The 25,889-nt window shown below is 49.3% G+C and overlaps 1 protein-coding gene across 1 annotated transcript; it reads right to left on the reverse strand.

Annotated features, from left to right (window-relative positions):
* Nucleotides 1–5,234: 5,234 nt before the first annotated feature.
* On the reverse strand, nt 5,235–22,385 carry DDX18 (DEAD-box helicase 18). The gene is made up of 14 exons (XM_075584586.1): nt 22,155–22,385; nt 20,841–21,023; nt 20,117–20,251; nt 19,589–19,724; nt 16,827–16,927; nt 16,454–16,653; nt 16,168–16,282; nt 15,689–15,828; nt 14,935–15,096; nt 11,630–11,782; nt 7,667–7,780; nt 7,209–7,265; nt 6,752–6,929; nt 5,235–6,026 (listed from the first exon to the last, which is right to left on the reverse strand). Exons 1-14 carry the CDS (start codon nt 22,333–22,335, stop codon nt 5,878–5,880), a joined length of 2,004 nt encoding a protein of 667 aa, XP_075440701.1. The 5' UTR covers nt 22,336–22,385; the 3' UTR covers nt 5,235–5,877.
* Between the last annotated feature and the right edge of the window lie 3,504 nt (nt 22,386–25,889).

Here is a 25,889-nt window from a genome sequence, read left to right on the forward strand (position 1 = left end):
GCACCAAGATGGCGGCGCCACGCTTCCAAACATCACCGTCGTGACGTCATCAAACCTCCGAGCAGCGAAGCTGCAGATACGGCCTCATTAGGGTTTCTAGTTGATACTAAGTAAAAAAGCCTCGCTAGATTATTTATGCGAGACATTTATTCATCTGACTATACTGGTTCATGTTTGTGTTCACTGGCACCTTCTCATGTCGTTCTCTGAGCTGCGGGTATACTTGTGGTGGTCTGCACTGGCACCTTCTCATGTCGGTCTCTGAGCTGCTGGTATACTTGTGGTGGTCTGCACTGGCACCTTCTCATGCCGTTCTCTGAGCTGCGGGTATACTTGTGGTGGTCTGCACTGGCACCTTCTCATGTCGGTCTCTGAGCTGCTGGTATACTTGTGGTGGTCTGCACTGGCACCTTCTCATGTCGTTCTCTGAGCTGCGGGTATACTTGTGGTGGTCTGCACTGGCACCTTCTCATGTCGTTCTCTGAGCTGCGGGTATACATGTGGTGGTCTGCACTGGCACCAAATCATGTCGTTCTCTGAGCTGCGGGTATACTTGTGGTGGTCTGCACTGGCACCAAATCATGTCGTTCTCTGAGCTGCGGGTATACTTGTGGTGGTCTGCACTGGCACCTTCTCATGTCGTTCTCTGAGCTGCGGGTATACTTGTGGTGGTCTGCACTGGCACCTTCTCATGTCGTTCTATGAGCTGCTGGTATACTTGTGGTGGTCTGCACTGGCACCTTCTCATGTCGTTCTCTGAGCTGCGGGTATACTTGTGGTGGTCTGCACTGGCACCTTCTCATGTCGTTCTCTGAGCTGCGGGTATACTTGTGGTGGTCTGCACTGGCACCTTCTCATGTCGTTCTCTGAGCTGCGGGTATACTTGTGGTGGTCTGCACTGGCACCTTCTCATGTCGTTCTCTGAGCTGCGGGTATACTTGTGGTGGTCTGCACTGGCACCTTCTCATGTCGTTCTCTGAGCTGCTGGTATACTTGTGGTGGTCTGCACTGGCACCTTCTCATGTCGTTCTCTGAGCTGCGGGTATACTTGTGGTGGTCTGCACTGGCACCTTCTCATATCGTTCTCTGAGCTGCGGGTATACTTGTGGTGGTCTGCACTGGCACCTTCTCATGCCGTTCTCTGAGCTGCTGGTATACTTGTGGTGGTCTGCACTGGCACCTTCTCATGTCGTTCTCTGAGCTGCGGGTATACTTGTGGTGGTCTGCACTGGCACCTTCTCATGTCGTTCTCTGAGCTGCTGGTATACTTGTGGTGGTCTGCACTGGCACCTTCTCATGTCGTTCTCTGAGCTGCGGGTATACTTGTGGTGGTCTGCACTGGCACCTTCTCATGTCGGTCTCTGAGCTGCTGGTATACTTGTGGTGGTCTGCACTGGCACCTTCTCATGTCGGTCTCTGAGCTGCGGGTATACTTGTGGTGGTCTGCACTGGCACCTTCTCATGTCGTTCTCTGAGCTGCTGGTATACTTGTGGTGGTCTGCACTGGCACCTTCTCATGTCGTTCTCTGAGCTGCGGGTATACTTGTGGTGGTCTGCACTGGCACCTTCTCATGTCGTTCTCTGAGCTGCGGGTATACTTGTGGTGGTCTGCACTGGCACCTTTTCATGTCGTTCTCTGAGCTGCGGGTATACTTGTTGTGGTCTGCACTGGCTCCTTCTCATGACGTTCTCTGAGCTGCTGGTATACTTGTGGTGGTCTGCACTGGCACCTTCTCATGTCGTTCTCTGAGCTGCGGGTATACTTGTGGTGGTCTGCACTGGCACCTTTTCATGTCGTTCTCTGAGCTGCGGGTATACTTGTGGTGGTCTGCACTGGCACCTTCTCATGTCGTTCTCTGAGCTGCTGGTATACTTGTGGTGGTCTGCACTGGCACCTTCTCATGTCGTTCTCTGAGCTGCGGGTATACTTGTGGTGGTCTGCACTGGCACCTTTTCATGTCGTTCTCTGAGCTGCGGGTATACTTGTGGTGGTCTGCACTGGCACCTTCTCATGTCGTTCTCTGAGCTGCTGGTATACTTGTGGTGGTCTGCCCTGGCACCTTCTCATGTCGTTCTCTGAGCTGCGGGTATACTTGTGGTGGTCTGCCCTGGCACCTTCTCATGTCGTTCTCTGAGCTGCGGGTATACTTGTGGTGGTCTGCACTGGCACCTTCTCATGTCGTTCTCTGAGCTGCGGGTATACTTGTGGTGGTCTGCCCTGGCACCTTCTCATGTCGTTCTCTGAGCTGCGGGTATACTTGTGGTGGTCTGCACTGGCACCTTCTCATGTCGTTCTCTGAGCTGCGGGTATACTTGTGGTGGTCTGCACTGGCACCTTCTCATGTCGTTCTCTGAGCTGCTGGTATACTTGTGGTGGTCTGCACTGGCACCTTCTCATGTCGTTCTCTGAGCTGCGGGTATACTTGTGGTGGTCTGCACTGGCACCTTCTCATGTCGGTCTCTGAGCTGCTGGTATACTTGTGGTGGTCTGCACTGGCACCTTCTCATGTCGTTCTCTGAGCTGCTGGTATACTTGTGGTGGTCTTCACTGGCACCTTCTCATGTCGTTCTCTGAGCTGCGGGTATACTTGTGGTGGTCTGCACTGGCACCTTCTCATGTCGGTCTCTGAGCTGCGGGTATACTTGTGGTGGTCTGCACTGGCACCTTCTCATGTCGTTCTCTGAGCTGCTGGTATACTTGTGGTGGTCTGCACTGGCACCTTCTCATGTCGTTCTCTGAGCTGCGGGTATACTTGTGGTGGTCTGCACTGGCACCTTCTCATGTCGTTCTCTGAGCTGCTGGTATACTTGTGGTGGTCTGCACTGGCACCTTCTCATGTCGGTCTCTGAGCTGCGGGTATACTTGTGGTGGTCTGCACTGGCACCTTCTCATGTCGTTCTCTGAGCTGCTGGTATACTTGTGGTGGTCTGCACTGGCTGTTAGAGTGAGATGTCTATATGTATAGAGCTGTAGTATGATATTCTGGGATCTAGCTGTTTATTCCTATTGAATATTAATAATTACAACATGACATTGCAGGACACATGGTATGGTTATGCATATACTATATACCTCTATATGTTCATGTAATCATTTTGATGTATATCTATATAGTGTGATCTTGCACAGCTTGGTGCCTGTTTAGACATCTTATCTCTCTAGATTTAGTGAGGTTTCTGCTATATACATCTGTTTTCACATCGCTGCACCATATATATTCGATTATAGTTGGCATGTTTACCATTTCTCCGGTACCTATTTCTGGATAGGGGTTCATATATTTGGTTAATGAGTTATATTTCATATGTTTATTAAAACTTTGTTTTTTCACTTTTAGTCCTATGTGGACATATATGTATAATTTCCATGCCATGGGGCATATGAAGGCCGTCTTTTGTCATTCTGCATGGGGATCTGATAGTCACTTGGCAGGTCGAGGACGAGAACCACTTGCTCCCTGTGAGGCAGTCCAACGTATCTTTTATTTGGGGGATAGTATACGGGTCTGGCGTCGTCTGTTTCTTAAATGTACGGTAATCTACACACTCCACTCTTTTGGGCCACCACAATTGGGAAGCATAGAGGCTTCTTGACTCCAATATTATAACTGCGGCTAGTAACTCCTGCAGCTGCCTCATACCTTCAACATCCGCTGGGGCCAGTCTCCGTGACCTCTTTAAATGGACAGGTAACATGTGGACGTATTCAGTGATTCACTCCCCTGGTTCGTCCCAGTCGTAGGAAGAGAATATTTCAGACCTTTTGGTCATCTTCTCATGGAGCTCTCTCACTGTCAGACCCAATGCGCACCTCGAACCCTTCTTGAGCAGATCTTCCACCAGCCAGACGTCGGTGGCGCTGTCTCCTGACCCCCATCGACTGCTAATATACTTGTTCCACCTTACAATCCATCGCCGCAGGGCTGGCTGTTCTTCATACCCGATTTTGCTCACTAGTTCCAAACATTTTGGGGTACATATATACACACCGTTCTATTTTGGTGCAATCAACTTTGTCTACCGCGACCCCATTTTTCCATAGGACCTTTTAGGAATCCTGACAATTTCTCTCAATCTTGTTGCTACATTCCCGTATACCGGAAGTAGAATCCATCGCCGCTCGCTGGGACCCGAATGGACTCTAGCATCTGCTGTTACTCAACAGGGGTGACGGCTTCTCCCCCTTCTCATACGATAGCCAAAGCGAGCCCCTTAATGCGCTCCGCAATCCAGGCTCTCTTACCCTGCTCTGATTCCTCCCCACAGCCTTGCACAGTACATTATGTATTTGTCATAACCCTGCTCGTCTCTCCCGTACAGCCCTGGTTACTGCTGCTCCGTCTCTCACCCTGAACACATAACCCTGCTCGTCTCTCCCGTACAACCCTTGTTACTACTGCTCTGTCTCTCACCCTGAACACAACCTACAGAATCGCCCCCCCCCCTTAAAGGTGGGAGCACACCTGTGTGAGGGGTTTCAGTAACCTATAAACAGAGTACGGTTCCCCTCACCAGAGGCACTTACCCACTATCAAGGCCAGACACTGCCCTTAGCCACAGCCTTCTAACCCACTGTGGTAATGCCCGCCCAGCGCGTGTGGTTGGGGCACTTGTGGGATAGAAATAAACACACCGATTACTTGTTCTGCAGAGATTTATGGCCCTGAAGGAAGACAATGTGGCCCTCTGGTGGCTGCTTCATCTACCTGCAGGGACAACACCCACACCTATAGGGCAACATGTGCAGTCCCAATCATAATTCCATGGTTATAAACGTATGTTACATCACTGAGCGCAGAGCGCAGTGAAACCACAGTAATAATATACACTCATTTAGACCTTTGCTACAGGACTCGGGAGGTTAGGCGATTTAGAGGTCTTTGCTGGGACAGCTCAAACCCCCCACCCTCTTTCTAGCAGCACACTAATTTACACCTGGATAATACCGCGCCGTGCTGGGATGTGAGACACACACACACACACACACACACACACACACACACTTTCAGTGTATCAGCCTGAAGACGTGGGAATGCAGACATTACATCTCTAGTTTAAGGCTTTACATACAGTAAACCTTCCAGATATTCTGCCCCCGGGCAATCCCCGTACTGTCCTCTGCGTGTGGGGGGCAATGACACGAGCAGAAGCCCGATAACAAGACACGTCACTCTGCATTCCTGTATGAACGGTCTCGCATCATTACATCAGCATTAATTATGCAATCCATGCTGTTTGTTGGGAAACTGGTAACATTTTATTTTCGTGCTGTAAATACTTGGAAAAAGGCTGTAAATTGAGCAGTCGTATCTCATATATAAAAAGTATACTTATGCACTATAAGGATTTCCACCTCAGGGTGAGGATGACTAAATCTGCCACCGGTCACCAGAGATGCGATCTGAACACTGGATCGTCCTCCGGTAAGAAATGGATCCGCTTGTAATGTTCAGCAAATAAAAAGGATCACGTGTGAGCACATTCACATGTCTGACAGGTCCACCACCCCGCCTTCCACCATCATCTCTCAGCATACAGTGCTTCTGCTGCAGCCAGGGATTCTGGGTAAGGACATGCAAATGAGCACTCAGTGTAATGTAAGCACTTCTAGAATCAGACGGGTAAGGAGGTGGCGTTCTCGCGCTCAAAGCTTTAATAGCCGTCTTGGTCCTGGAGAAATGCAAATGTGTTGTGCGGCCGTTTAACAGACAAACGAGTTCTCCGGAGATTAGCGGCTGCCGAGGACATCTTTATCTCCGGAGAACGCAGGCCGCACACGGCACATTCATAATGCGAGCAGAGGAAATGTGACTTTACAGGGAGATTCTAGGTCAGTGGGAGGGGAAGTTCTCATGATGGCCGCATGCCGCAGGGACCTCAGCGTGTGAACTGCCTGCCAGACGCTCGCCCGCTTTTGTTGATGTGTTTGAAGATCCTGGTTTTGTGCTGGTTCTTGGATTTCTGATACCCAAAGCCCCCACCGCCGCCTCGCTTCTGCAGTTTGTTCCCACCGCTGCTGTTCACATCTGGGAAGATTTGGTTAAGGGAACGCACAGGCAGCAATGAATCAAATACACGTGTAAACCTAGCTCACAGCAAACTTCCCTGCACATGTTATCTTTACGTCTGTGTACGAAGCTAGAACATCTCCAGGTCTGTTCCCTCACAATACAGCGGGTCATCCAGACACTTCCGCGGAAAGATTAGAGGGGAAGAGACAGAGCCTCGCTCTGCCGATACGTTGAGTGGGTTCTGCAAATGGGGTGTCACAGAATGTGAACACATTGGCCTCCTTGCGTGACCAAGCCCACCGCTTCAGCAGAAGCCTAACAGATTAAAACATGGTAATTATTACTACGAGACAATACAGACTAAGATTAATACATAACAGACATAATGTCTCGCTGCAGCATGTGACAGGAATATTCCACGCCGCATCGTGTGGGGGGGAAGCACAGAGATGCTCCCGGTTACAGACAGGGCTGCTGAGAACACGTGGCCTGCTCTGTCCAGTTACCCCGTTACTGGTCTGGGTAGAACTCTCACCACTTTCCCAGCCTAGATGTTGCAGAGCACTTGGTATAAATACCCCCGACGTCCCCCCTCCGGGGTCCTGCCATGTGGAGGAGAGAGGTGCAGATGCGCGCATACGGTTAGCAGTTTTGCACCTTATATCATATGAAGATGAACTCAGGATAAACCCAGGTGCAAATTGAATTCTCCATTTTGTGAGCCCCGTGAGAAAGGATACTTAGGTCCACGAAGGGAGGCACCTGGAACCCAAAGGAGATGGAGACTTTGGGCAGGTCCAGGGTGTTAACATTGAATATCTGCTTGTGGGAGTGCGAGTCGTAGGCCCGGATATACGCTTTGTACGCCTCCTGCGCAGACTTGTGCAGGTAATAATTCTTCTCTATTAGCTTCTCCAGCTGGAAACAAATAAGGACAAGTCAGGCACGAGACATTGTGCAACAGCGGGATCCCACGTCAGAGACCAGCGGATCCTTACTAACAATAAGTACTACGTGGAGGAACACACCCCCACCCCCAAAAACGGACTACTGCAGCGCTTACTGACAAAGATTAAACCTTTGGCTCTCGTCCCCCCGGGAGGTGACAAGGACACGAGTCACACACACTGCATTGGATCACTGTCCTGTGCACATACATACGAGAAGAATAACATCTGGGGTTATATATAAATGTACCTGGGACTGAATGTCAGAGATTTTACTCCAAGAAAATTCAAATTCACTCAACGGCACCTAAAAAAGGTAACAAAAAATATCACAGCTTCAAAACAGAGGTAAAGGGGTGACACACACACACACACACACACACACACACACACACACACACACCCTCTGCTGCATCCTGTGAGACGCACGCACGCACACGTCCTCTGCTGCATCCTGTGAGACGCATGCACACACCCTCTGCTGCACCGTGAGACGCACGCACACACCTCTGCTGCATCCTGAGACGCACGTACACACCCTCTGCTGCATCCTGTGAGACGCACGTACACACCCTCTGCTGCATCCTGTGAGACGCACGAACACGCACACACCATCCTCTGCTGCATCCTGTAAGACGCCAACACACCCTCTTTGCATCCTAACACACACACACACTCTGCTCTATCCTGTGACACACACACACACACCTTGGCCTGCTTCAGGTAACGCAGAAATCCCAGCTCCTCCGGCCGCAGGATGAGTAGTGCGTGACCTTTTCCATCAATACCCCTGGCTGTTCGGCCAACACGGTGTATATATTCCTACAGAGATGACACATATACACAACGCTTCTATCAGTCCGCAACCTCATTGCGTCTTCTCACACTTCCAGGATAACCCTTTGCAAATGTCCAAGGCAAGGACGTCCAAGGTAGTATTTTCTGAAATACTACCAGTGCCATGCGCTACCACAGGGAGACAGTCAGATCAGGGAGGTTAATGCATGGCTAAGAAAGGGGTGCAGGAAGGAGGGGTTTGGGTTTTAGAGCACTGGGACTCCTTTTCTGAGAGGTGCCATCTATATTCTAGGGACGGATTGCACCTCAATGAAGAGGGATCTTCTGTGCTAAGGGGAGAATGCTAAAAAGGTTGGAGGAGATTTTAAACTAGGATGGAGGGGGGAGGGGAATGAAACAGATAACAAATATAATACATGGGGAAATAGAATGGGGGTATGGAGGTAGAATGGGGGCAAGTGCAAGTTTGACAAGCAGTGAGATACCCATAGTAAATACAGATAATACTAGAAAACTTCTAAAGACTAAACAAAGTGGGCACAGAAAGGAAGGCGCAGATAAGATAATAGTACAAGCTGAAAAAAAACTGAAATGCATGCTTGCTAATGCAAGAAGCCTGACAGATAAAATGGGGGAGCTTGAATTAATAGCTGCAAGGGAGCAGTATGATATCATAGGCATTACTGAAACATGGTGGGATGAAACTCATGACTGGACAGTTAATTTAGAGGGTTATTCTCTTTTTCAGAAGGATCGAGCAAATAGAAGAGGAGGTGGAGTATGTCTATATGTTAAACCGGATCTAAAACCTATTATAAGGGATGATGTTTACGAAGAGAATTATGAAAATGTAGAGACTTTGTGGATAGAAATTAGCAGTGGAGATAAAAGTATAAAGAAAATGTTTGTGGGAATATGCTATAAACCACCTAATATCTGTGAGATTGAGGAAGCTAAAATACTTTTGCAATTGGAGAAGGCATCAAAACTGGGTCATGTTTGCATAATGGGGGATTTTAATTATCCAGACATAGACTGGGGCAATGAGATTAGCGTTACAACAAAAGGAAACAGGATTTCGGGGGTTCTTAAAGACAATTATATGACCCAAATTATTGAGGAACCAACCAGGAGAGGGGCAGTTCTGTATTTGGTCATATCAAACAATGTAGAAGTAATAACAAATATTCAAGTCCTGGAACATTTGGGTAACAGTGATCATAACATGGTCTCATTTGAAATAAATCATCAAAAAACAGATTACTTGGGTTCAACAAAGACTTTAAACTTTAGAAAGGCAGATTTTAATAAACTGAGGTCTAATCTAGTAGTAATAAATTGGGATGATGTTTTGCAGGGAAAAATGTAGAAGATAAATGGGCAGTCTTTAAAACATTGTTAGAAAAGCACACTTATCAGTGTATACCCTTGGGTAATAAGTATAAAAGAAATAAGTCAAAACCAATGTGGCTAAATAAACAGGTAGGGGAGGAAATGGACAAGAAGAGGAAGGCGTTTAGATTCTTTAAGTCAGAAGGGACAGAGACATCGTATCAGAATTATAAGGAATGTAACAAAAATTGCAAAAGGGCAATCAAATTAGCAAAAATGGATAATGAAAAAAGGATTGCAATAGAAAGTAAGGTCAACCCTAAAAAGTTCTTTAAGTACCTTAATAACAAAAAAATGAGAAAAGAAAATATAGGACCCTTTCAGTGTGAGATGGGTAGGCAGATTATTGGATATAAGGTAAAAGTTGAGGTATTAAACAATTCTTTGCCTCTGTTTACGAGGGAAGAATAAATTTCAATAGTAGTGCTGCAGGAGGAAGCCACAACCTCCATATTAATAAACAATTGGTTAACTGAGGAAGAAGTTCATAAGCGACTTGAAAAAATTAAAGTAAATAATGCACCTGGCCCCGATGGCATACATCCAAGAGTTCTCAAGGAGTTAAGCTCAGTAATAGCAAAACCATTATATTTAACATTCAAGGACTCCATTTCCACAGGCTCAGATTGGCGTAAAGCAGATGCGGTGCCTATATTTTAAAAGGGAGCTAGATCACAACCGGGGAATTACAGACCTGTAAGCCTGACTTCAATAGTAGGGAAACTACTTCAAGGTTTAATACGGGATAATATTCAGGAATACCTAATGGAAAACAAAATTATTTTAATAGTCAGCATGGATTTATGAAGAATAGATCATGCCAAACTAACCTTATTTGTTTCTTTGAGGAGGTAAGTAGGAATTTAGACCAGGGTAATGCAGTTGCTGTGGTCTACTTAGATTTTGCAAAGGCTTTTGATACAGTTTCACACAAGAGGTTGGTGTACAAAATAAATAAAGTTGGACTCAGTAATAATATATGCACCTGGATTTAAAACTGGTTAAAGGACAGACAACAGAGGGTTGTCATAAATGGAACTTTTTCAGGTTGGGCTAAAGTCGTGAGTGGAGTACCTCAGGGATCGGTACTGGGACCCCTGCTTTTTAACTTGTTTATTAATGGCCTTGAGGTTGGGATCGAGAGCAAAGTCTCCATCTTTGCTGATGATACTAAATTGTGTAAGGTAGTAGAATTAGAGCAGGATGTAATTTCTCTTCAGACGGACTTGGAGAGACTGGAAACGTGGGCAGGTAAATGGCAGGTGAGGTTTAATACAGATAAATGTAAGGTTATGCATTTGGGAAACAAGAACAAACAGGCGACTTACAAATTAAATGGAGATATATTGGGGAATCCTTAATGGAGAAGGATTTAGGAGTGCTTGTAGACTGCAGGCAATAGTGCCCAATGTCATGCAGTAGCTGCAAAGGCAAAAAGATCTTATCTTGCATCAAACGGGCAATGGATGGAAGGGAAGTAAACATAATTATTCCCCTTTACAAAGCATTAGTAAGACCACACCTTGAATATGGAGTACAATTTTGGGCGCCACTGCATTGAAAAGACATTATGGAACTAGAGAGAGTGCAGAGAAGAGCCACCAAATTAATAAGGGGGATGGATAATCTGATTTATGAGGAGAGGCTAGTTAAATTAGATTTGTTTACATTAGAAAAGAGGCGTCTAAGAGGGGATATGATAACTATATACAAATATATTCAGGGACAATTCAAGGAGCTTTCAAAAGAACTATTCATCCCACGGGCAGTACAAAGGACTCGGGCCATCCCTTAAGGTTGGAGGAAAGGAGATTTCACCAGCATCAAAGGAAAGGGTTCTTTACAGTAAGGGCAGTTACAATGTGGGATTCATTACTCATGGGGACTGTGATGGAAGATACAATAGATTTGTTAAAAAAAAGGTTGGACCTCTTTTTTGAAAGGAAAGATATACAGGGATATACCATATAAGTATACATGGGAAGGATGTTGATCAGGAAGGAATTTATTTTTCCCCTTATGAGATATCATTGGATGATATGATACTGGGGTTTTGTGTTTGCCTTCCTCTGGATCAATATACTGTAAGTATAGATATAGGATAAAGTATCTGTCGTCTAAATTTAGCATAGGTTGAACTTGATGGACGTATGTCCTTTTTCAACCTTATCTACTGTGTAACTATGTAACTGTGTAACTGTGTCACTAGGCAAGTATATAAATGTAACACATTACTCCCTGCAACGCCAACACAGTACGGATAAACATCCGCCATACAGCGCCGACCTCCAAGTGTCTGATACACGATCACACGTGGGAAGTTTAGCAATAGATGAACGAATAAATAATTCCCTTTGCCGGCAGCTTCCCTGTAACGGCCGAGCCGGTCACTGACGCAGACTGAGATTCTCATCACAGCGCATGATACCAACACCCAGCGCTCTGCAAGCTCAGTACTGAAGGGATGGCCAGTGCACTCACCTTGGGGTCATCTGTAGGGTCATACTGGACGATCCAGTCCACCTCGGGGATGTCCAGGCCTCTGGCCGCGACGTCCGTGCACAGCAGGATGCCGGAGTCCGCGTTACAGAACTGGAAGAAGGTGGTCGTTCGCTTGGTCTGTTTCTGCTTCCCCTGTGTGCAGCGGGAAGACGATTCTTACTGATCCATATATACAACCCCAGAAATGGGTCACGCCCGCGCGGCTTGTTACACACGCACGCACACACACACACACACACACACACACACACACACACACACACACACACACACACACACACACACACACACACACACACACTCACCACACACTCACCACACACTCACCACACACTCACCACACACACCACACACACCACACACACCACACACACCACACACACCACACACACCACACACACCACACACACACACACACACACACACACACACTCACCACACACTCACCACACACACACACACTCACCACACACACACACACTCACCACACACACACACACTCACCACACACACACACACTCACCACACACACACACACTCACCACACACACACACACACACACTCACCACACACACACACACACACTCACCACACACACTCACCACACACACACACACACACACTCACACACACACTCACCACACACACACACTCACCACACACACACACACTCACCACACACACACACACTCACCACACACACACACACTCACCACACACACACACACTCACCACACACACACACACTCACCACACACACACACACTCACCACACACACACACACACACTCACCACACACACACACACACACTCACCACACACACACACACACACACTCACCACACACACTCACCACACACACACACACACACTCACACACACACTCACCACACACACACACTCACCACACACACACACACACACTCACCACACACACACACTCACCACACACACTCACCACACACACACACACACACACACACACACACACACACACCACACACACACACTCACCACACACACTCACCACACACACACACACTCACCACACACACACACACACTCACCACACACACACACACACTCACCACACACACACACACTCACCACACACACACACACTCACCACACACACACACACTCACCACACACACACACACACACTCACCACACACACACACACACACACACACACACCACACACACACTCACACCACACACACACACTCACCACACACACACACCACACACACTCACCACACACACTCACCACACACACCACACACACACCACACACACTCACCACACACACTCACCACACACTCACCACACACACTCACCACACACTCACCACACACACACACACACACACACACACACACACACACACACACTCACCACACACACACACACTCACCACACACACACACACTCACCACACACACACACACTCACCACACACACACACACACACACTCACCACACACACACACTCACCACACACACACACACACTCACCACACACACACACTCACCACACACACTCACCACACACACACACACACACCACACACACTCACCACACACACTCACCACACACTCACCACACACACTCACCACACACTCACCACACACACACACACACACACACACACACACACACACACACACTCACCACACACACACACACTCACCACACACACACACACTCACCACACACACACACACTCACCACACACACACACACTCTCACCACACACACACACTCACCACACACACACACACACTCACCACACACACACTCACCACACACACTCACCACACACACTCACCACACACACACACACACACACACACACACACTCACCACACACACACACTCACCACACACACACACACACTCACCACACACACACACTCACCACACACACTCACCACACACACTCACCACACACACACACACACACCACACACACACACACTCACCACACACACACACTCACCACACACACACACACACACTCACCACACACACTCACCACACACACTCACCACACACACTCACCACACACACCACACACACTCACCACACACACTCACCACACACACTCACCACACACACTCACCACACACACTCACCACACACACACACACACACACACACACACACACACACACACTCACCACACACACACACACACACACACTCACCACACACACACACTCACCACACACACACACACACCACACACACACTCACTCACCACACACACACTCACTCACCACACACACACTCACTCACCACACACACACACTCACCACACACACTCACCACACACACACACACTCACCACACACACACTCACTCACCACACACACACACTCACCACACACACACACACTCACCACACACACACACACTCACCACACACACACACACTCACCACACACACACTCACCACACACACACTCACCACACACACACTCACCACACACACACTCACCACACACACACTCACCACACACACACTCACCACACACACACTCACCACACACACACTCACCACACACACACTCACCACACACACACTCACCACACACACACTCACCACACACACACTCACCACACACACACTCACCACACACACACTCACCACACACACACTCACCACACACACACTCACCACACACACACTCACCACACACACTCACCACACACACTCACCACACACACTCACCACACACACTCACCACACACACTCACCACACACACTCACCACACACACTCACCACACACACACACACCCACACACACTCACCACACACACACACACACACACACACCACACACACACACACACACTCACACACTCACCACACACACACACACACACTCACCACACACACACACCACACACACACTCACCACACACACACACACACACCACACACTCACCACACACTCACCACACACTCACCACACACTCACCACACACACTCACCACACACACACTCACCACACACACACTCACCACACACACACTCACCACACACACACTCACCACACACACACTCACCACACACACACACGCGGCTTGTTCCACACACACTCGCAGAAATAAAATCAACGGTTTATCAATGGATAAAAGCAGCAGCCGAATGTGAAAAATAACTAGTTACATAAAACTTATGGATTGAAATAAAAGGCAGATTCTTTGTTAATTTGAATAAAACCTTCCTTCCTATTACACAGACATGCAATATCCGGTACCCGGTACTCACGTGGATTGCCATCACCGGCAGGTCAATGTAGTTGAGAAGCTCGTAATGATATTTCACGGACATGCAGGAGGAGAAGAAAACCATCATCTTCTTCTTCCGATTCTTCTTCAGGAACGTGAACAGTAAGAGGAATCTCTTCTCCGAGGGACACACCACGTAGCCCTGAAACAGGCGCCGGCCCAGACACCGTTACAGAGAAGCTTCCGCTTCTGGGTATAATCCCCATTACAAGCGGCCGTCTACTACATGCAGCAACGACACAAGGCGAGGAGACCTCGCCCCTCCCATCTCCCTCCCCCCCCCCCAACCTGAGGGTGAGCAAGGAAACCTCAACCTCACCCCCCCCCCCTAACCAAAGGGTGAGCAAGGAAACCCCGACCTCCCCCCCTCCCCCTAACCCAAGGGAGTGGAAGGAGACCCTGACCTCACCCCCCCCCCCAACCCAAGGGAGTGGAAGGAGACCCTGACCTCACCCCCCCCCCCCCAACCCAAGGGAGTGGAAGGAGACCCTGACCTCAACCCCTCCCCCTAACCGAAGGGAGTGGAAGGAGACCCCGACCTCACCCCCCCCCCCCGAAACGAAGGGAGTGGAAGGAGACCTCAACCTCACCCAAAGCAAGGGAGTGGAAGGAGACCCCAACCTCACCCCTCCCAACCCAAGGGAGAGGAAGGAGACCTCAACCTCACCCCCCCCCCCCAACCCAAGGGAGTGGAAGGAGACAGTGATGTTACAGAGCGGAGGTCTCCGCAGTACCTGCTCCAGCCCATCCACAGTCGCTGTGTCTTTGTTATCATCCACTCCGACATATAACGGCTCCTTTTTCAGGGAGATCCTTGCCAGGTCCTCTACTTTGCGAGTCTGAGTGGCAGAAAACAGCATCGTCTGTCTGCGTTCTGGGAGGAGAAAGGGAAACACGGAATTCAGACAAACGAGTCGCTTATCATGGTAAATAACCGGAGGTTGCGCTCTGCCAGCGTTAGGGAATATAACGTGGGGAGTGATACGCCGATACCCCAAATAGTCCCTCAAACACCGGCACCATCCCGTCCCCATCTCTGGGACTCCCTACCTCGCACTATCAGCCTCTCTCCCCCCCACCACCAGCTCAATGAAAACTCACCTCTATATGAGTGAGTGAGTGACACAGACAGACAGACAGACAGACAGACACATGAGACAGACAGACACATGAGACAGACGAAAGGCTCGCCGGGCAGGTCGGTGGCACTTACTTGGCAACAGATTGATTATCTGTTTCATTTCCTGTTCAAAGCCGACCTCCAGGATCCTATCTGCCTCGTCAATCACCAGACACTGCAGGTTCTTGTACATGAAACCAGGCGTGTTCTGCACAAACACAGGAAGCAGCGGTGATATATATACGCGCGCGGACGCACGCACACACCCGCGCGCACACACGCCTCTCCCCGCTCAACCAGCCCACCTCTCCCCCACCCACATTGACTTGCCGACACTGGTTGTCAGTCACCCACCAAGGCCAGTGCTGATCAGTTGTACCTGCATATGGTCCAGCAGTCTGCCGGGAGTTGCCACCACAATGTTGACCCCGTTGGCGAGTTTTTGAGCCTCTGCAGACCTGTTGCTGCCCCCCATGACCAGGCCGTATGTGTGAACGTGATGAGCCATCAGCTCCTTCAGGACCCCGTAGGTCTGCATGGCCAGCTCCCGCGTGGGGGACAGGATGAGTACACCCGTGCCTGGGGGTGACAGGAACAGAACAGGGTAACAGCCGCGGAATATCTCCAAGCACGACCCCCCCAGTGACTCTGCCGCGCCCCCCACAACTCCACAGTGTGAGCCTTTCCAAACACGACACTGATCTCCGAGCACAAACTCGCCCTCCTGGCGGCACACAGGAAAGATTACTCACCATTTCTGGGCATGAATCGGAGTTTGTAGACCAGCTCTATGGCTGGGATCAGGAAGGCCAGAGTTTTTCCGCTGCCCGTACGGGCGGCTGCCAGAACATCTCTAAAAATGGTACAAGAGAAACAGAGGCTTCATATGGAGAGTATTCCCTGAAGCGTCATGCCGCACGGCAAAACGCAGGGAACATGTAACCCGTGCGAGTATATCAGCCAGAGGAACAATTCATATTCTCAGTAACATGGGTAACAAGAGGATCCCACCAGATTATTCTATATACAGTCAGTGGGGGGAAAGGGAAGGGGAAGGGGTGGGGAGGGAAAAATCCTGCTCAGCTCAAAATAGACTTTCTAGGGAGGTGCTATCAGGGTGAAACTTAGCGTATAGGAGGAGAGAGGAAAGAACCCTATGTGATGCACTCAGCCCTACTAATGAAAATAATAAAGTTTTATTTATTGATAATTGAAAAATGCAAACATAACAAATGTATTTAAAACCTAAAAAGTGTACTGCGCAGTTCTGATGTGCATTCACTCTGGATGACCAGGTAGTGTCATAGTTCGTGTGATGCACAGTAGATTAGAGAAACTGTAGATTCTCACAATACTAGTGTGAGAATGATATAGTGAATGCACAATGTATATAACCCTGTCAGGGAAATAACTAGTGTGCACTCTACATAGGTATTGTGATACACAGGCACTGGGAGCATTAATAGTGCAGCACTGTGTTACAAGGCTGCAGTAAGGTACATAGCACTGCTGCATACACAGGAAGCCAAATGCAAACCCAGATAGGGAAGGACCCCCCTGATGACAGATCAATGGGAGCGCTGCTGGGAGGTGGGTGCAGGTAAGTATACCCCGTGGTTAACCTCATGAGGGGACTCCAGACTAATAGCCAGAACTCACACTTTTTAGCTCCTTCCAGGGGGGGGGGGGAAAGGTGTTATCACAACCCTGCTGTGTATATATACTTAGGGCTAGCCAGTGCCAGCAGAAGGTCTGATATGCCTAGTTTCTAGCTAGTGGGATCCACATCTGTGGCCCACATCAAGGTTTAAGCTAATCTACAGGACGTAAGCAAACTCCTATGAGTTTGACACTGCAGCAGTACAGCCGGCGTCGCTATGACGTCATCCCATCGCTATGACGTCATCACGTCGCTATGACGCCGGCTGTACTGCTGCAGTGTCAAACTCATAGGAGTTTGCTTACGTCCTGTAGATTAGCTTAAACCTTGATGTGGGCCACAGATGTGGATCCCACTAGCTAGAAACTAGGCATATCAGACCTTCTGCTGGCACTGGCTAGCCCTAAGTATATATACACAGCAGGGTTGTGATAACACCTTTCCCCCCCCCCCCTGGAAGGAGCTAAAAAGTGTGAGTTCTGGCTATTAGTCTGGAGTCCCCTCATGAGGTTAACCACGGGGTATACTTACCTGCACCCACCTCCCAGCAGCGCTCCCATTGATCTGTCATCAGGGGGGTCCTTCCCTATCTGGGTTTGCATTTGGCTTCCTGTGTATGCAGCAGTGCTATGTACCTTACTGCAGCCTTGTAACACAGTGCTGCACTATTAATGCTCCCAGTGCCTGTGTATCACAATACCTATGTAGAGTGCACACTAGTTATTTCCCTGACAGGGTTATATACATTGTGCATTCACTATATCATTCTCACACTAGTATTGTGAGAATCTACAGTTTCTCTAATCTACTGTGCATCACACGAACTATGACACTACCTGGTCATCCAGAGTGAATGCACATCAGAACTGCGCAGTACACTTTTTAGGTTTTAAATACATTTGTTATGTTTGCATTTTTCAATTATCAATAAATAAAACTTTATTATTTTCATTAGTAGGGTTGAGTGCATCACATAGGGTTCTTTCCTCTCTCCTCCTATTATTTTATATACCCCATCTCAGAACCCTTAATACACCGTGAAACGATGCACAGCTCCTGAATCGTTACACCGTGAAACGATGCACAGCTCCTGAATCGTTACACCGTGAAACGATGCACAGCTCCTGAATCGTTACACCGTGAAACGATGCACAGCTCCTGAATCGTTACACCGTGAAACGATGCACAGCTCCTAAATCGTTACACCGTGAAACGATGCACAGCTCCTGAATCGTTACACCGTGAAACGATGCACAGCTCCTGAATCGTTACACCGTGAAACGATGCACAGCTCCTGAATCGTTACACCGTGAAACGATGCACAGCTCCTAAATCGTTACACAGTGAAACAATGCACAGCTCCTGAATCGTTACACCGTGAAACGATGCACAGCTCCTGAATCGTTACACCGTGAAACGATGCCAAGGAGAACAATTACACCGTGAAACGATGCACAGCTCCTGAATCGTTACACCGTGAAACGATGCACAGCTCCTGAATCGTTACACCGTGAAACGATGCACAGCTCCTGAATCGTTACACCGTGAAACGATGCACAGCTCCTGAATCGTTACACCGTGAAACGATGCACAGCTCCTGAATCGTTACACAGTGAAACGATGCACAGCTCCTGAATCGTTACACCGTGAAACGATGCACAGTTCCTGGATCGTTACACAGTGAAACGATGCACAGCTCCTGAATCGTTACACCGTGAAACGATGCACAGCTCCTGAATCGTTACACCGTGAAACGATGCCAAGGAGAACAATTACACATCCAATAAACAGGGAGAGAAAGAGCCAGGCTCACAGAGCGAAGCACTCAGAGGACGTCCCACGTGGCTTCCTTACCTGCCCTCCAGCAGGGGTCTGATGGACTTGTGCTGGATCTCAGTCATGTGAGTGAATCCCATCTCGGAGATGGCTCTCCGGGTGCTCTCATTGACAGAGTCAGCCAGGGACGAGAAGGCCGTGTCCTCAAAGGCCCCTGAGCAAAGAGGAGGAGAACATAGGTTTGCAATGTTCTGCGCTGAAGAGAAAGACGGAACTAGAACGAGCAGTGCTATACATGTATATATTGGTATATTAGATATCATTTGAACCTACAAGTGAATTTTGAGTCGTTTGGACAAAAAGGAGAATCTGCAGTGAAACGTACAGATAATATTAACACGAGAGCGATTGTTATCGGATTTAAATCCGGTGCAAAGTCAATAAAAAAAGTGGGTCACCCGCCGGGCTTAGATTTACTAATCAAACACATTAATAAAGCCCAAATGTTACAGGGAAGATTCCAGAGGAACAGCAGAAACCCAAAGCATTGCATAGTAATGTCACAATGTGACCCACAGTATTTCATACCTGTGGTATAGGACCCACCTGTCAGACCAATAGGTAAGCTGGGCTCATCATCCTCCTCCTCCTCGTCGCCGCCTTTCTTTTCAGGTCTGGTTTGCTCCTTTGAGTCTATTGTCTCCACAGGACCAACCTCTCCGATTTTGACTTTCTTTGCATCTAACAAGAAATAACCAGAAAGCTGAAAACAGGGAAGCGTTGGACAGTGGAACATCCTGCAATGCAGCTCCAGGGCGCACGCGGACAGGAAGTAAAGTCATGTATTGATCTGTACAAGAAACGCAGCCTCAGTCCTGGGACTGTCGAGGCGCCCTCTAACAGAAGCGTCACGCCAAGCGACAGACTTTATTCATTTGTAATAACGTGGTCTACAAAAGAAGGACTGTACAAACAGGACATGCCCACTGTACCCAAAAGAGAAGCAAGCAGAAGAAAACTAAATAATTAGGGAAAGAAAAACTCAAATGAAGCAAGGAGCAAAAAAATCTGAGGAAATACAAGAGGAACCAATTCCAAACAATTATTAAAAATGTTAATTAAAAACAGAGACGGCAACACTTTAGCAGCTATTTAACTTGTAAAAGGCTTAAGAAATACAGGAAGGTTCATCACAAGATATCAAAATAACAAATGATAAAAGCCCGATAGAGCTGCAGAGCTGAAGAAGCGACTGCTTCCTAAACCTGGTCCAGTATACAAATATCCCCAGGATTAAAAGCTCATGTGAGAAATAATAATGAAAACCCACCCGTTTCTCCAGCCTTCCCCACGACCTTCCTCTTTTTCTTCTTGGACGCGGGAGGCTTGTTGCCCCCGACGATCTCCCCGTTGGCCGTTACACTTTGTTCCTCAGCATTTTTCACCTCTTCCTGTACCTTCGGCTCCACGACAGCAGCTTCCTCCTCCGGATCAGTGAGCACTACTGCTTTCCCTACAAACCATGGTCAGGATATATTTAGAGATCAGCATTTACGCTGACGTGCTTCCTCCTGGCCGATTACAGCGCGGCGCTGGGTCCTCTGGCAGTGAAAGGGTTAATATGACTTGCGGGATTTTGGGGCAGACTTGTCCTTTCCTAGTGTAACCCACATATCACACTGCAGGAGCCTCAGGACAGGTCGTTAACCTCTCGTCATGTTACATACACATCAGTAAAACTGTGTACAGACACAGACAGTCTTTGGTGTGGATGATCCCGGCCTGAAACCCACATCACATGTGCAGAGCTGCATTAAAGGGGCCAGGATTGTCCATGTACAAAGTATGTGCACACGTACGCAGTGTGTGAGATATATATATATATATATATATCTCACACACCACACCATCTAGTCACACCCCAGACTGAGGGTTGTCAGGATCTTCAGCCACATGTCACACTCGACACTTCCCTCTCCCCCACAAAGACACTTCCCCGGTCCCACTCTCACCCTCCCCCCGGGTCCCACTCTCACCCTCCCCTCGGGTCCTCCTCTCCCCCCTCCCCCCCAGGGTCCTCCTCTCCCCCCTCCCCCCCAGGGTCCCCCTCTCCCCGGGTTCCTCTCTCACCCTCCCCCCCCCGGGTCCCTCTCTCCCCCTTCCCCCCCGGGTCCCTCTCTCCCCCTCCCCCCCCCGGGTCCCTCTCTCCCCCTCCCCCCCCCGGGTCCCTCTCTCCCCCTCCCCCCCCCGGGTCCCTCTCTCCCCCTCCCCCCCCCGGGTCCCTCTCTCCCCCTCCCCCCCCCCGGGTCCCTCTCTCCCCCTCCCCCCCCCGGGTCCCTCTCTCCCCCTCCCCCCCCCGGGTCCCTCTCTCCCCCGGGTCCCTCTCTCCCCCTCCCCCCCCGGATCCCTCTCTCCCCCCCCGGGTCCCTCTCTCCCCCTCCCCCCCGGGTCCCTCTCTCCCCCTCCCCCCCGGGTCCCTCTCTCCCCCGGGTCCCTCTCTACCCCCGGGTCCCTCTCTCCCCCTCCCCCCGGGTCCCTCTCTCACTCTCCCCCCCTCCCCCCGGGTCCCTCTCTCACTCGGGTCCCTCTCTCACTCTCCCCCTCGGGTCCCTCTCTCACTCTCCCCCTCGGGTCCCCCTCTCACCCTCCCTCTCCCTCCGCTCCCGGTTTCTTCTCCGGATCTTCTCATTCTTCTTCTGGATTTTCCTCCTCAGCAGCTTCATCTGCAGCTCCGCCATCTTCCTGCGCACGTGGGACCGGCCGGAAGTGCTGTCAGGCCCCCGCCGGAAACTGAGACACTGGAGAGGTGCCTGACCGGTCACCATGGCGACAGAGCCAGCCGGCAGGACCCCGTCTCTGCAAGAGAGGCGACTGAGAGGTGCCTGACACTGACCTGTTACCATGGAGACAGAAGCGGGGCGGAGCCATATCAGCAGCTGATAAATAAAGTCATGACGTCACGTCCTGTCTGATATATCTTGCGGGATTATTTCCGGGAGTTACATACATACATAGGACAAGATAGTCCCCCCCCCCCCCCCCCCACCATATTGTCCTATTACCCCTCATATAGACGCACCCCTCATATACACGAACATCTCATACACGCACCCCTCATATACACGCACCCCTCATATACACGCACCCCTCATATACACGCACCCCTCATATACACGCACCCCTCATATACACGAACATCTCATACACGCACCCCTCATATACACGCACCCCTCATATACACGCACCCCTCATATACACGCACCCCTCATATACACGAACATCTCATACACGCACCCCTCATATACACGCACCCCTCATATACACGCACCCCTCATATACTCGCACATCTCATATACACGCACATCTCATATACACGCACATCTCATATACACGCACATCTCATACACGCACCCCTCATATACACGCACCCCTCATATACACGCACCCCTCATATACACGCGTGCATTATTTCCGGGAGTTACATACATACATAGGACAAGATAGTCCCCCCCCCCCCCCCCCACCATATTGTCCTATTACCCCTCATATAGACGCACCCCTCATATACACGAACATCTCATACACGCACCCCTCATATACACGCACCCCTCATATACACGCACCCCTCATATACACGAACATCTCATACACGCACCCCTCATATACACGCACCCCTCATATACACGCACCCCTCATATACACGAACATCTCATACACGCACCCCTCATATACACGCACCCCTCATATACACGCACCCCTCATATACACGAACATCTCATACACGCACCCCTCATATACACGCACCCCTCATATACACGCACCCCTCATATACACGCACCCCTCATATACACGAACATCTCATACACGCACCCCTCATATACACGCACCCCTCATATACACGCACCCCTCATATACACGCACCCCTCATATACACGCACATCTCATATACACGCACATCTCATATACACGCACATCTCATATACACGCACCCCTCATATACACGAACCCCTCATATACACGCACCCCTCATATACACGCACCCCTCATATACACGCACCCCTCATATACACGCACCCCTCATATACACGCACCCCTCATATAGACAGGGAGAGGGAGCGGCTCAGTGAGTACAGACACTGACTGGCACTGAGTTTGGAGCAGGGGAACCTGGTTCAATTACCAGTGTCAGCTCTTTGTGACCTTGGGAAAGTCACTTTATCTCCCTGTGCCTCAGGCACCACAACATCTGTATAGCACTATGTAAAACTAGCAGTGCTATACAAGAACATGGTATTATTATTATAGACCCCCATCATATAGACATACCCCCACCCCCCTCATATAGACAACCCCCTCATATAGACAACCCCCTCATATAGACACCCCCCACCCCCCTCATATAGACACCCCCCTCATATAGACCCTATCACGGGAGACCAGGTTTCGTAACACCTTTTTATTACCGGGATCATTGATTGAGAAAAACAAGGAGGTAAAATAAATGGTAATTTGTTTCACGAAAAGACACACACACAATGTAACACAATTCACAAGGTTAACACACTTACTGGGAACGGGTCTAACGAATAAATCCGTTTCTGGAACGAAATTCACCAAGATGACCTTTTTAGAGCACTTTCCAATGACCGGTAGTTACTCACAAAAGTCCTGGAACTGATTTCGGCGCAATGCCAGGCGCGACCGCTGCGTTCTTAAAAGCGGGGCTGAGAAACTTTTCTGAGTTCAAAATCCTTGAAGCCGGCTCGCGTCTATTCAGTTCTGAGCATCTTTGAATTTGCCGCTGTTGGGCTGGCGCTTGGAATCTGTGCTCCTGATTGGCTGCAGGCTCTCTTAAGGCTTTCAGGCTTCCATTCACTAACCTGGGCAGCCTATCAGAGCGTGGGAATTCTCCTGCCAGCCAATCACCGATTTGCCGGTATTGTAAAGCCGGGAGGGCACCTTTTCTCAGGTTGTAAAGGGGCTGCGCCAACCTGGCACCTCTGCCTCTCTGCATACTGAGCCCACCCGCTGCCCAGGCTCCACAGAGTCTGGGTTCTGGCAAATGGTTGCCGGATAGCTGAATCCATATATATATATCCTATTCTGGTGTCAGGGATAGAGTGAGTGTATATATCCCCTACAGTAACTGGCCTCATTCTTGGCACACATTAGAAAATAACTTTTAAAACTTTTAGACACTGTGATCATGCTCAGCTTTATAACTTAGCTGGAGCAGCCCGAGAACCCCTACACTAGGGTCAGTGTACCTGGGTATATATCTGGGTATCTGTCCTATACTGGGGAACCCCTGCTACATTACAGACTCCGTGCATAGCCGCAGATATAGCTTAACCCCTTCATACCCATTTACCTTGGCTGTATGATGCTGCAGCAGAGATCCTGGCGGTGAGCCTCAATAATGCTTCCAGTGTCAGGGTTTGGTGGAGTAATGTGCTTGGCTGTATCCGAGAATCTCACTCAATTCCCGGATACAACTTTTGGGGTATCCCATAACTTTGGAACCCCGATACATAGCCACATTCTGTAAAGACTTTCTCCGACAAACCCAGCCTAGAAATCTCCCGATCCCAGCACCCCAGTAAAGGCAAAAGTCAAACAAATCTTTAATGTCGCAAAATTAGTATACAGTCTCAGCAATGCATTTTCAACATCTGGGTCCCAGAGCTGACACTCTAGGACCCACACCCACGGGTCAGGGGTAACCAGGTGGACTTGACTGTTATTCATGAGCCTGGTTAAGCCTTCACAGTCTCACCATCGTATAGACACACCACCTCGAATAGACACACGCCTCGAATAGACACACGCCTCGAATAGACACACGCCTCGAATAGACACACGCCTCGAATAGACACACGCCTCGAATAGACACACCACCTCGAATAGACACACGCCTCATATAGACACACGCCTCATATAGACACACCCCTCATAGACACACCCCCCATATAGACACACGCCTCATATAGACACTCGCACACACACAGAGTTAGTCCTCGTTATCCAACGTTTCACTTTACAACGAATGGCATATCCAACGCTTTACAATGCCTCCCTGTGGCCGTAATCCGACGCCGGAACGGGTTCCGTTAGATAACTGAGGACGCCTGTATAGAAACCCTTGTATAGATACCCCCCTGATATAGACGCATCCTCATGTAGATACACCCCTCATACAGACCCCTTCACATATAGACCACAACCCTCATATAGATCCCCCAAGCCCCTTATATAGACATACCCCCACAGCCCTCATATAGATAACCCCCTCATATAGACACCCCCGCTCCCCTCATAAAGACACCACTGCACCCCACATATAGACACACTCCGCACTCCTCATATAGACCCCTCCCCG

The sequence above is a fragment of the Ascaphus truei genome, unplaced genomic scaffold (assembly GCF_040206685.1).
Source record: "Ascaphus truei isolate aAscTru1 unplaced genomic scaffold, aAscTru1.hap1 HAP1_SCAFFOLD_665, whole genome shotgun sequence".
NCBI lineage: Eukaryota > Metazoa > Chordata > Amphibia > Anura > Ascaphidae > Ascaphus > Ascaphus truei.

What these genes read in the sequence shown, in the direction of transcription:
- DDX18 (XM_075584586.1), bottom strand. Translation starts at nt 22,335, where the DNA reads ATGGTGACCGGTCAGGCACCTCTCCAGTGTCTCAGTTTCCGGCGGGGG. An exon ending in CTTACCTATTGGTCTGACAG is followed by an intron (nt 19,725 to 20,116) that starts GTGGGTCCTATA and finishes CTCTTTGCTCAG; the next exon opens with GGGCCTTTGAGGACACGGCC. An exon ending in TCTCTGACATTCAGTCCCAG is followed by an intron (nt 6,930 to 7,208) that starts GTACATTTATAT and finishes ATTTGTTTCCAG; the next exon opens with CTGGAGAAGCTAATAGAGAA.